This window comes from Lepidochelys kempii, chromosome 1 (assembly GCF_965140265.1).
Source record: "Lepidochelys kempii isolate rLepKem1 chromosome 1, rLepKem1.hap2, whole genome shotgun sequence".
NCBI classification, from domain to species: domain Eukaryota; kingdom Metazoa; phylum Chordata; order Testudines; family Cheloniidae; genus Lepidochelys; species Lepidochelys kempii.
Window position 1 is genome coordinate 186,440,406 of NC_133256.1, and position 13,668 is coordinate 186,454,073.

The 13,668-nt window shown below is 41.5% G+C and overlaps 1 protein-coding gene across 7 annotated transcripts in view; it reads right to left on the bottom strand.

Moving 5' to 3' along the window:
- The window catches only part of CRYBG3 (crystallin beta-gamma domain containing 3), a 145,436-nt gene that overhangs the window by 51,621 nt on the left and 80,147 nt on the right, over positions 1 to 13,668 (bottom strand). For all 7 annotated transcript variants that reach the window (XR_012154202.1, XR_012154203.1, XR_012154199.1 and 4 more), the window contains exons 5-7: positions 13,487 to 13,534; positions 13,034 to 13,149; positions 11,815 to 11,962 (exon numbers count right to left, since the gene is read on the bottom strand). Coding sequence is in view for 3 of the 7 variants with exons in the window: in XM_073305192.1 (XP_073161293.1) it covers positions 11,815 to 11,962; positions 13,034 to 13,149; positions 13,487 to 13,534 (312 nt within the window). In the remaining 4 variants the exon portion in view is untranslated. The remainder of the gene's footprint in view (positions 1 to 11,814; positions 11,963 to 13,033; positions 13,150 to 13,486; positions 13,535 to 13,668) is intronic.

Consider the following 13,668-nt stretch of genomic DNA (forward strand, 5'->3'; position numbering starts at 1 on the left):
TCAACTGGTTGTGATATTACACTATTTTCTTTTTGCTACATTTGGATTCAATGGTGCTTTCTAATTTTCTATAATAAGTATTCATTTAAGAATGGCACACACATACATGGCTCCTTTTCAGTATCATATAAATTAGGTAATTATGACTGTGTGTAGAGTTACATTAAATATGTCTAAAATAAAATACACCATTAACTACACAGTTTACAATTGGGCATGCTTATTGATGAGCAGTATAATGCTTAGTGTATAATTTAAATCAATAAAGGAAAAAAGATTCCAGATTTAATATTACATGCAAACCCAGATCCCAATTCAGGAAAGAATTGAAGCATATGGTTATGTCCATCTTTATTTCAGGAGGGGCACGTATTCAACTTCAACCATGAGTAACTCTTGGATTTCACTGGAATTGAAGGGTGTACTTACACCTCCTGAATAAGGATGTTTTCCTGGAACGAGGCCCCAATTATAATTGCTTTAGAAATTTATTTAGGATTGCCTGTTATTAAGTTTTGCAATGCATATGGCTTACCCCCCCAAATTGTGTAAATTCAATTTTATGTCACTTCAAATAAAAGGGAAGCATTCCAGAGAAAGGCAAAGAAAGTGAAAGCCAAAACAAATGTTTCCAGTGCCAGGTAGCTACCTAATGCTTTTTCTTTATACAGTACATGTTAAGATGGGGGCACTAGGATTTTATCACTGGTGCTCCTATCCATTACCCTATCAGCTCTGGTTAAGAGCTTGCCAAGTCTCTCAGTTCTTCCCAAGAAATGTGCAGAGACTGTCTTTAACTATGGTAATTTCAACACCGATATAAAATGTAGCATCAGTGGTGTTCTTTCTTTCTTTTTTTTTTTTTTAAAAAAAACACAGCTTTTGACACACTACAGCTCAATGTAAAGTTTCCTTTTAGGCCCTGATTCAGCAAAGCAGTTAAGCACTGAAGTGAAAGGGAGTTAACTACTCTTAGAATACAGATATTCAGGTCTGCCTGTAAAGGCCTATACTTTAAGAACTTAGGTGTATTTTTATCACTTAGCTAGTTACAGAGCTGCAAAAACAAAAAATTAATCACAGTCCACCTGTGTATGGACCTTCTTTCAATAGGACAGTCTGAGGCCTTGTTCTTAGGCTAAGGCCTTTGGCTATGCAGCAGGGGCAGCCATAAGCTGGGAAGCGTATTGTCACATCCTCATATTACAAATCAGTCACATCAAAATAACATGGTATTGGGCTGTTAGGAAGATGATCCTGTCCTGATCATGCCCATCACAACCAGATAAAGAAACAGATCTTAAGATGGTTAAAGAAAACTTAGTTTGATAGCATCCTGTCTGGCAAGAAATCACTTCTCAATGGTTGTGGTTCTGAAACCCTCATTTCTGTATTGTTTTATTTTTATGGCCCCCACTTTTCTATTGTTAATCTGCCTGGTTCTCTAATTGTTTCTGTCTGCTGTATAATTAATTTTCTAGGTGTAAGTTAATTAGGGTAGTGGGATATAATTGGTTAGAGAATCATGTTACAATATGTTAGGATTGGTTAGTTAAATTTCAGTAAAATGATTGGTTAAGGTATAGCTGATATTACTACTATATAAACTCAGGTCAAACAGGAAGTGGAGGGGAAATTGGAATTATGCTTGCTGGCACGGAGGGGGGATGGGAACAGGGACACAGGCAAGGCTCTGCCTTGTCAGAGCTGGGAACAGAACACTGGGGAACAGACTCTATTGGCGTATAGAAATAAGCCCAACTGGTGTGAAGGGCTTTGGAATATGTTTGCTTAGAAAGTAACCCCAATAAACATTGCATTGTTTGCACTTCAGACTTCTGGTCTTTTGCTGTTTGCTGTCTATGTGACAAGAATCAGGGAAGTGGGAGGGTTGAGGGAAAGCCCTCTAATAATTACATGGTTTAAAAGTTTAGCATGTGTTTAAATGCTTTGCTCAGCCTAGATCATCAAGGGTGAAATCCTCTCCCCTGCTCTGAACCTGTAATCCAAGTGGCATAAAGGGGCCCTAAAAGCCCTGGATCAGAGTGCGGAGAATTCCCCAGGCACAACAGCAGAAGTAAAGCTGTTCTCTGAGGACCCTCTCACAAGCATAGGAGGCAAGAGGAGTGGGAACAACACTACAGAGACTTCAGGCATCTTGTGGCCCACGGGCCAAGGAGGGGCTGATGTAACTTGGACAGCCCCGCAGGGTTATCTAAATTAAGGATGGCCAACCTGTGGCTCCGGAGCAACATGTGGCTCTTCAGAAGTTAATATGAGGCTCCTTGTACAGGCACCGACTCTGGGGCTGGAGCTACAAGCGCCAACTTTCCAATGTGCCGGGGGGAGGGGTGGTGCTCACTGCTCAACCCCTAGCTCTGCCCCCACTCCACCCCTTCCCGCTCCCTTCCCTGAGCCTGCAGTGCCCTCACTCCTCCCCCCACCCACCAGAGCCCCCTGCATGCCATGAAACAGCTGATAGGGAGGGAGGGGGAGGTGCTGGGAGCAGGGGGCACTGCTGACTTTTTACTGTGGCTCTTTGGCAATGTACATTGGTAAATTCTGGCTCCTTCTCAGGCTCAGGTTGGCCACCCCTAAATTATGTCAGGGACTGTTTCAGCCTCCAGAGAAGCCTAGGATCAGGATGTATCTCAATTGTAGAGCACAGAACCTCTCCCCAGGATTGAAAGGCTCTTAATAGGTTCCACTGAGGCAGTAACAAATTATCCAAAAATAAACAGAAGTCTCTCTTGCTGGTGCACAAAGTTATTTTGATAGTTATTGAACTGTCAGCAATAAAGTAGCAATTCTGGTAAAATTACTTCAGAGAAACGTGAAGTCACTTTCCCCAAGAGGCCCACAGTACAGTAACATAATACATTAGCAATGCTCTCTCACACAATCACATTTCCTTTGTATTGTACCTAGCAAACAATGCACAGTATTTGTTTTCAGCCATAAAAGACTGCAACACTATGCTTTTGTATCAGAAGATCAAAACCAGAAAGATATTGTAGCAAATTGCCAGCACAATACTACCTTATAGAAAATTGCTAAGGAAATGCTGCACATGCCTCTGGCTCTAAATATACTGCTGAGCAGGTAAAAAAGTCCAATTTGTAGTTCACATGAGTATGTGCATATGATACAGCCACAATGAAGAGATATTTTCTAAGGCTCATGTTTTCTGCTATAATCTGTATATTTTGTAATCCAGGCTTTCAAAGTTTGCTTGTCTGTAATTTTCCTAATGAATTAGGCAGTAACTGCTTAAGGTACAAGAAAATATCCCTCTTTCCTTCCTTCCCTCTCCTCCTTATATATCATATACTGTTTATACATTTATGACTTTAGCCTATACAACATGCACCCATATTCTGGAATCAAACAATTCAGTTTTTGTTAAGAAAATTAGAACTTTCTACCATAAAATTCAAGAGAGAATTATGCCAAAAATAATTTTCAGCAAGCATAATACAGTGATTACATGGTGAGAAAGGTGGAGAAATGAGGTATTTTTAACTGCACAGACACAGTATCTCATATGAGTCAATATTTGTTTTGTTTCAGTTTACCTAAGGAGCATCATTCTAAAGTTGATGCTTGGAATGAGTCTATATGCTTCTTATTATTCTTTTGGAAATGCTTCTAGATTTGTTTTTAGTTTTAGCGCTCATCAAAAGCGCTCCACTGACAGCACTAAAGACTGGAATAATATAGTTCTTCACAAAGAAGGTGAAGCCCAAGCAGGGGCAGTGCAAGCTCCCTAATTTTGTCTTGGTGTCCGTCCAGCCTGACTTGGAGGCCCATAAACTTGACCTCTCTACTAATTATGATGATGATTTTGCGAACTGCACCAATTCCTTTCACAGTAACTTGTGGTCATGACCAAAAGCAATTAACACATCAATTTTTAAAGGTAATAAAATTTGAGCAAACAATATGTAATTTTAATTTTACACACGCAATTTTATTATGCAAGTCAATGGGATTAGGCTCATAAGGGCTCAAATCACTTAGGAAAATGAGATTTAGGCTCCTAATCAGTTAGACATTGCAAAACTGATCTCAGCAACACATACATATCTTTAAAAATCTAGGCCTAGGTTACAAACTGTGCCCTGATTTACACCCAATGGATGAAATTCTGTGTTGTAATAAGTTGGTCCCCTAGAAGCCAAACAAGTTTCATCTGTTTATTTGGGGGATGAAGTTAGCCCACTGACCTCAGAGCAAGGTAAAATTTATCCTTAGGTGTTATTATACAAGATACATATTACATCTTTGCAAATATATACCCATACTGTACCATAGTTTATATATTTTAAATATGTGGACATTAGATCAGTAAATATTTGCCCTGGGATAATCAGATCTGCCTGAACAAACTTATTTAGCAGGCAGCATTACTTACTGAAACTTCAGTAAGACTTTTAATTAAACCAGTCTTTACAAAACAAAATCTCCAAAAATGTGATAATTTGGAGGTTAAGAACCAGTACCTCCTATCTGAACCCCTTCAAATTTCAGATACCTGAATGCAAATCCATCACCACACTTGGTTTCAGGTCAGATACAAAACTGAAAAAAAAGTTTGTTTTCCAATTTATGGTCATATGGAACCAAAATCATGCAAGAACCATTATTTTACTGAGATGTCAGGTCAGAATAGTAGAAACCTTACATGAACAGCTTATCTTGGTGAAATTTTTATCATTTGGAGCTGATATAACCTTGGAATATTCCAACCATATTATACCTAAAATCTAGCTATTATGACAAGTTTGAAGCTGAAGCAGTCTAAACCAAATCTGGGTCTGATCACCACACCTCCTTAAATCCTCTCTAATTTCTTTTTATATAAATCTGATAGATACAAAATAATCTCCAGGGATATTCCACTTTGTTACTGTAAAAATCACGAAAACATTATAGTTTGCTACTTAATAAATTGAGATTTAGTAAAGGGCACATCCTTGTGCAAACGCAATTATTTCCAAATATAAATGATAGGTGGGCATTTCTGCCTGCTGGGGTCATGTTACTAAGGCACAGGAAAAAAAAAAAAGAGTTAAACGGAGAGAAAGACATCACTGAATAGTGGTGTTCATTTGCCGTGGTAATGAGTGCTGTCTAAGTGCTTCAGGGAGCACCACTCTCTATTCCTCTCTGCCTTTAACATTAAACATCTTCAAGGTGCCATGACTGTTTCTCTTCTCTTCTCCTCTCCTCCCCACCATCACCATTCTGGGGCTAGATTGCTTCCTCCATGGTTCCATAGGAGCAACAAACTGCTGCTTCCCTCCTCAGGATCTTTAGGGACCACCAGAAAAGGCAACTCCTTTCTTCAATCTGGAAAGTGGTTCAGGGAATATCCAAACCAACCCTCAGAGAATAGGGACTTCTGAAACAGTCCTATTCCCACTGGCAGCAGGTTTACTACAAAGCAGGCATAACTAGTGTCTCCAAATCCTTAGCGTTAAAGGTCACAGTTCAGGACTAGGTGCACCTTTAATCCCTCTCCAGTCTCATGGAGTGCACTACACAGGTTGCCAGGCCTGCACCTTCACCTCTCTCAGCATAGAATCCCGCCATTCTCCCACTTCTAGTTCAGGCCCTGGGTGCCAACCATGATTACTCAGCAGGTCCAGCTGGGTTCAGATATCTGCAAATCTTCCCTTTGGGGACTTGTGACCAGTAGTCTTTTTATCCATCCCAGGTTCTTTGTGCCCTTTTTCCCCCACTTAGACCCCCCTCCCCTCCTGTAGTTACAAGTAGAATGGTGAGCTGTGCATGGTTGGAGGGGAAATTTAAAAAATGAATGACATGTGCATTGTCCATTAGACACTGGTAAGTGCAGCTATCTGAAGCGATTTTTCCGTTTTCCTGCAAGTATCTGCTGCTTGAATGAACTGCTTATTCTCATCCAGTAAACCACACAATGACAATCAGAAAAACAGGTGGAACATATAATCTTCATAAAACATCACAGGCTTTCCTACATCCTTCACATTAAATAGCAGAGTCCTGTATCAGCTTCGCTCTAGGGATTCTGAAGTGTCTCTCCTAGGCCAGGGAGCTCATGATTACGCTATTCCCCTCCAATGTAAAGGCAGCTGAGGTGTTACCTGCTGCTGCTCAGTTACAAGCTTCTTGACAGGAGGACCATTTCCTGGCTAACCAGCACGAGGGTACTGTGACAAGGCACCTCCTTTCTCTCACCAGACTTAGTGCTTCCCCCTCTGGCAATGGCAGGCCTGGGGTAAATCAGCCCTTTGGTCATCTTTTCAGGGTAGGCCTCAGGGTCGATCTAAGGGGGGGATCCTTCACCAAATAAAAAGGAAACAGTGTCATAAATACAAAAACCAAGGGGGGAAACCTTTCCCTACCTTCTAGCTGGGGCGTCATCCTGTTGTTTGCCCTGGGGTGTCAGTCCTTCCCCTAGCCAGCACTCAGGTTTGGCTGTTTTTCCCATGAGAAGGAGCACAGCCTCTCACTCTGAAGCAGCTTGCCCTGCTGCGTCTAGTCTGGCAGCAGCTTGATTCTCTCTCTTCCCCCTTTCTCTAAGAAGGGGCTTTAAAAGATCTCAGGCAGCCCTTAATTGGATTCAGGTGTCCCTAACTGACCTGAGGTAATCCCTTCTCAGATAGTAGGGAAGAGGGCCGTTAACATTCTAGGTCTAACATATCTGCCTTCCAGGCCACACAAACCTATTGAAGACCTGTAAATCTGTCTGAAAGCAGTTTCTGGTGACTGTCAAATTCTCTAGCACCCTCTTGCAGCTTTGTCACAGTACGCATGGGCTCCGGGAACCAAAAACCTCTCCAGGATGGATAAGGTGGTGACCTTTTTCTGCAGACAACTGAGGTTCTGAGGGGCAAGCCCATCACCTAGCATCCCCTTTTGATTTCCAGAGACCTGTGAAAAGAGCTACCTGTGTCCAGGACAAGAATTATATGACTCTGAATCTCTGAGGAGGTCTTACAAGAAACTGGGGTCTGAGGGTTTGAGATGGCTGGCTGAGTGGGCTGAGCTATGGAAACAGCAATCAATCAGCCTGTGTCTGTGGAGATTTCGCTGGCCTGACCTGACGTTCATGTACCTGGGTAGAACCCAACCTCACCCTTCTTTCAAGTGGGTTTGAGTTTCTCTAGTTGCACAATCCATTTCTTTGGGATTTAGTTTTGGTTCTTGCAAATTAAACATACCATACATCCAATTTGCATCCACAATGAGCTGAGCCACAAGCTACCACAAAGTTAACAGAATCTCTGCTTCATGTGGAGACTTTCACCCAAATCAGAACACTGAGCTACTGTCCAGTTGTTTTTCAATACACTAACATCTGCCCTGTAAAAATAAAATATTAAATGCACCACCACAGCTTTCTCCGTAAATGCCTGTCTTCCTCTTGCCAGTGCACTACCCTATCCCCAATTATTTAACTAACTTATAAAGATGCTATTTGAGGGCATCCAACAAACACAAAAAACACAATAAAAAAACATTAAAAAATTAAAAGAAAAACCAACCAGCCCAGCCACACAGCCAATATCATCAAACTGATCGGACAGAAAGGTAAACCCAATAGTCATCAGGCAAACCACCCCATCGACAAAAGGGATGATAGTCAAACCTTCCAACACAGCTCCAACAACGTTGCAAACTTTCCCATGTCACACACATATATCAACTCCAAAAGGTCAAGGATTGATCAATTAAAATATATAGTGCATAGTAAACTTCCCCTTAAGAAGGAGTTCCATAAGGCACTGATTTAAGCACGTATGCACACCCTGAAAAGGCATACTTCCGTTAGGCCCTGATTGTAGGAAAAATCTTCAGCTAAGGAATTCCTACACACAACAAAGTTCTGCATGAACCTAGGGACTGATAGCAGAGCAGCCCTAGCCTATCACAATTGCTAGGCAAAAGGTCATTGCTCAAGTATTTGGGGACTTGTCTATAATATGCTAATATTAAAACCTTGTATTGCAGTGTACAACACTCCCAGCTGTGGTCCACAAAAACAAACCATGCCATGGGAGACTGGAAAAAGGATTTCATGGTTGACCAAAACCTACTTAACTCTTCTTTTAAAAATTTCTAGTGATTGTGACACAATTATTATTAGTGTTCTCACCATCCAAAGGTTTCCTCTAACATCCTAGATCAGGGATGGGCAAACTTTTTGGCCCAAGGGCCAAATCTAAGTATGGAAATTGTATGGCAGGCCATGAATGCTCACAAAATTGGGGTTGGGGTGTAGGAGGGGGTGAGGACTCTGGCCAGGGGTGCGGGCTCTGGGGTGGAACCAGAAATGAGGAGTTCAGGGTGTGGGAGGGTGCTCCAGGCTGGGGCAGGGGTTTGGGGTGAGGGCTCCGGCTGGAGGTGTGGACTCTGGGGTGGGGTTGGGGATGAAGGGTTTGGGGTGCAGGAGGGTGCTCCAGGCTGGGATTAAGGGGTTTGGAGGGTGGGAAGGGGATCAGGGCTGGGGTAGGGGGTTGGGGCATGGGAGGGGGTGCAGGCTCCGGGTGGGGATTACCTCAAGCATCTGCTGGAAGTAGCAGCCTGTCCCACTCTCTGGCTCCTACGTGGCAGTGCGGCCAGGTGGTTCTGTGAGCTGCCCTGTCCGCAGGCACCGCCCCTGCAACTCCCATTGGCCACAGTCTCCAGCCAATGGGAGCTGTGGGGGCGGCGCTTGGGGTGGAGGTAGCGTGTGAAGCCGCCTGGCTGCTCCTACATGTAGGAGCCGGAGGGGGGGGGACATGCCGCTGCTTCCGGGAGCTGTGGCACATGCATGCAGAGCAGGCCCTGACCCCACTCCCCAGCGAGAGCTCGAGGGCCAGATTAAATCGTCTGGCAGGCCGTCCTAGATACATTCATCCTCCTCTAATCTTAGCCCATAGTTCCTTATTTTATTACTGGTGTTGAATTTCAGGAATTCGTTGCTTCTTTTCCAATATTCATAATTCATATTCTGTCCTGTAATGTTTCCTCTTAGCATCAGCTTTTTGCACTCGACAAATTAAGTTCACTGTTCTCATAAGTCATGTCCTCAGTTGACTTCTTTTGAATTTCTCTCTTTTCTTTTCAATCTTTAAGTGGGAATGAAACTTGTTTACCATCAATGGCTTGATATTATGCCCATTTCTCACTGGTGACACAAATATTATAAATTTTGAAATGATTAGTAGACCAGCAGAGATGCAAAAATACCAATTTTAATAAGACGCTTTCACATTTTAATACAAGTTACAATTCATTCACGATAAAGGGCTCTCACCACGTGAACTTTTAGAATGCTGTGCTCAGCAAAATGAGTGCAGATTCTTTTTAAATCACAAGGTCTGCTAAATATATTGCTCTTTCAATGAACAATAACAGATGCATTATGTTTAGTTTTATGCTCTTGATTTTTATTTTTAAACAAAGTGGCGTTTTAATTTCTGGATGCAAATACAATCATATTTTGTAGGTGTTCCACTAACCCTTATGAATCCCAGCTGAGCCTTTTGCTAGTATTGTGATGCTGGGTACATATGTTACATGGATACAGGAAATGCACCTATATTACACGTAAGTACAGAAACTCCTCACTTAAAGTCGTCCCGGTTAACATTGTTTCATTGCTGATCAATTAGGGAACATGCTCGTTTAAAGTTGTGCAATGCTCCCTTATAACGTGGTTTGGCAGCCACCTGCTTTGTCCACCGCTTGCAGAAAGAGCAGCCTGTTGGAGCTAGTGGTGGGGGCTTGGAACCAAGGTGGACCAGCAGCCCCCCATCAGATCCCCTAAGTTTCCACTGCCCTGTGCTGCTCCTGTCCTCTGCCTTGGAGCTGCTCCCGGGAGCCTCCTGCTTGTGTGGGGGGGAGGGGAGGGGAGAAGGCGCAGAAGGAGGAGGAGAGGGGTGTTAATGTCAGGGTGTCCCCCTTCCCCAACTCCTTTACCCCATTAAGCCATCTCCACAGAGCAAGGGGGACACGACAGGACTCAGGACGGAGGGAGCTTGCTGGCAGCAGCTGCTGTCTCAACTTGCTGATCTACAGTACTTAAAAAGGCAGTGTACTTAGAGTATGGTCAGCATACTTGAAGGGGCAATGCACATCTCTCTCTCCTCCCCCCCCCCCGCCCCCACACAAGGTGTGTCTCTCTCTCCCTCCATTCGTGCTGCCTTGTAGAGTGAGAGGCTACATTAACAAGTGTTAACCCTTGAGGGCTCAGCTGAGTGCCAGTTCATCACTTAGCAGTAAGGCATTCCCCGGCAAATATCCCACTCTCTTCCTTCACCACCTCAACCAAGCTTAACAATCATCATTGCTGTGTACAGTACTAAATTGTTTAAAACTTGTCCTGTGTATAGGGGTGTGTGTGTGTATATATATATATATATATATATCTGTATAGTCTTTTGTCTGGCGAAAAAAATTTCCATGGAACTTAAGCGAATCCAATTTCCCCAGAAGAATTAATGTAAATAGGTGGGGCTTAACATCGTTTCGCTTAAAGTAGCATTTTCCAGGAACATAACAACAATGTTAAGCGAGGAGTTACTTCAATACAATTTCAGCCCAAACTATATACTAAGAAAAGCAGTTCTCCTCCCTTTAGCCATGTCTGGATTTGATAGTGAATTCTAAGTACAAACTTGGGATTGTGCATATTAGAAACTGAAATATCATGACAGCAAGTTGGTATACACTTGACAAACCACACAGATGATATACAATGAAGCTTGATAAATACGAGAATACCCAGTGAACATCATGGTGTTTAGACCCATTCCTTCCCCATTTTACTGACAAAGGATACTGTAACAGGGGCAGTTCCTAAAATGCTACATAAGAATATAATGCTCCTCGGCGGAGCCATCCTAAACTAAAGATTAAGAGTAACAACTACTGACTCACTGGAGGTGGATTTTAACTCTAATTAAGATACAAGACATTTCTCTGTAGCAGAGGGGACTAGAACATAGAGAAGATTCTACAGGAGATCCTGGGAACAGGCAAGCTTGGGGAGAAAGGTTAGGCTGAGGTTCATGTTTTGTTTTTGTTATCTGAGTTATGTGGTGTGTTTTTCCAGTCCCATATTTTATTTCCATAAGTGAAATCTGGCTTATACCTACTCAAAAGGGACTCACTTAACTGAATATCACAGTCGGTCATGTTTCTGAACTGTCTCTTATCTAATCATCTTAAGTCTATTACACCCATCAGTATATTATCTGCAAGAATATTACAGTAACCGAAAAAAAACTATATCGGAAAATGGTAAGGCACAATTTTTAAAGAATATTTGGTATAGATACTAATTAGCGACCATTAGTGCGCAAAAGGAGAACCAGACAGACTGTTGTGGACAGTCCAATGTTGAACAGAAAAATGTTTGTAACAAAGAATCAGAATTAATTCATATGATTTAAATTAATTGGGCAATCAAATGTCTGTGATAAAGAAGGGGCACCAGTGAATCAGGCTGAAGATTTTTGTGGGGCAAGAGCATATAAACTATCTGCTTATTACATTCAGAGGAAGATGAGTAGACTTAAGCACTTAAGAAGAAAGTGAAGAGTACAGTCTTGGGTTGGGAAGAAGAAAGTTGAAGAATTGGACAGTGAGGTAAGGATCAAAAGGCTTCAAAAAGTTCAAAACTCTGAGACTTGTGTCAACAGTCTGAAGGTCCCCTGTCCACTAGTTTGAAGACGAGACAGGAAACATACAGCAGACACGCAGCGTCCGTTCTTATAAGGACACTGCTACCACTGATGTTAATGTTTGCATTTTGTGTCCTATTATCAACAAAGTCTATACCTTTGTTACATGTTTGATAGAACCAACTGCAAGGTTCCTTGGATGGTGTTTCATGTCCCGAAGATCCCAAAGACGATTCAGGACCATTTCTCCTTCTTCTAGCACATATTTCTCTCCTTGGAATTTTGGTTTTTCATACAAAATCCAGCTGTAATAATGAAATCATTAAGAGAATTGTAACTATTATGCAGACTAAAACCATGGCTATATAACACTCATGCTAGGAAAGTTCAGTAGAGAGCTCTTTTTTCCATGAAGCCAGTTATCAGTGTCCCTTCATGCACTGTCCCTCTCTATCCATATTCCACTTGTCGAACGTAAGTTGTGCTTCATTTCTGTACTTAAAAAATAAAATAGTCATTTCTTCCCTTCTATTATATAGCTCTGTGTCCCAAACATATATATTTAGATGCACCTACTCAAGAGCCCAAGGTTATGACTAACCAGAATGATTAAAAGCCTTATTTGCAGAAATCTAAGCAGTAATTGGAAAAGCGAAGCAAGTTAAACACCCTACTTTTCTAGTTCCAGGCGAATTAACTAAGCCGGGTCCTGAATTCCATAGAATTGTAAAACATGCAATTACCACTATGGCACCCAGTGGTTACTAAACAAGCATAAAACATTTGAAGAAATAACTGGGCCAGTCTCAAACTATATTAATGTTACCATGACACTGTATTATGGTGTGGGGGAGATGAATGGTCTGATGCACTTACTTCAAGAAGCCTATGCTGTATAAAATAACTGTGGGCACGCATGTATGACAGATGCATTCACAGCCTTAGCTTTCCAAAGCATCTATTACCTCATTGTGCACTAAAGCTTTGCAAATGGATTTAGAAAGATTCATATAGTCTATCCTAAATATTCTTCTGTATCCCACTACGTCTATGCTCCCTTTTTAACGCCATGTTTCAAACAGCAGCTGAGCATGTATGTCTTACAGCTCATTTTACAACATCACGTGGTTAATGAAATTAAACTGTGAAAACTTAGCTTTGGTTATAAAACAAACTTCCTTCTGCTTTAAGCTAGTTCCCAGCAGAGGGAATACTTACCATATTGCTTTACTTGTAAATGTCACTGTAATTATAAACCAAGAAAAGATGCTCCTGCATATCAAACTTGTGTTATAAATAATAGAGGCAGAGGTACAAGAAAAATACACATTTATCTTCTGAAAAGATACCATTTAAATAAGGCATGTATTACTTACCATCCTCTAACAACTCTAAGCAATGTTCCTATTGGAAAGATCCAGGATGTGGCATCTGGTAGATCATGGTATATTTCTCGTTTACTTTTCTCCCCATGAATGTCATAAATAATCATCTAAAACAATAGACATTATATGTGAACAAGGGGCACTTCAACATATGGATTAGGTTCCTAATTTTTGCTTTTTATTAAACAGGTTCTGATTTTGTATATGCGCTACCAGCATTGTACATATTTTCTTCAATTGTAGACTGCTGAACTAAATAATCAGACAAACTAAGCAGGCTTCCCCTAGGCTAGAATTTTTTTGCATCTAATGTAATGATTAGCATGTGCAGCATTACAAGTACTCAAATTTGACATAACATTTCTTTCAAAATTTTGCTACTCCTTAAAATACCGATGGTGATTTAAATCATATTAACCTACACCGTGACAAGATCACACTTACTTTTCCTGGTCTTGGATTGCATTCGAGGCTCTTCCTGTCAATAAGATTCTGAAATTAAAATGATGTGGAAAATAACCATTAAAACTGCAACAGTAGCGCACAGAATTGTTTAAGACCAGTGTTCCTTTAAAACATATTACTTTAATTAGTGACAACAGCTGATCCTAGCCTCACTGTTATGC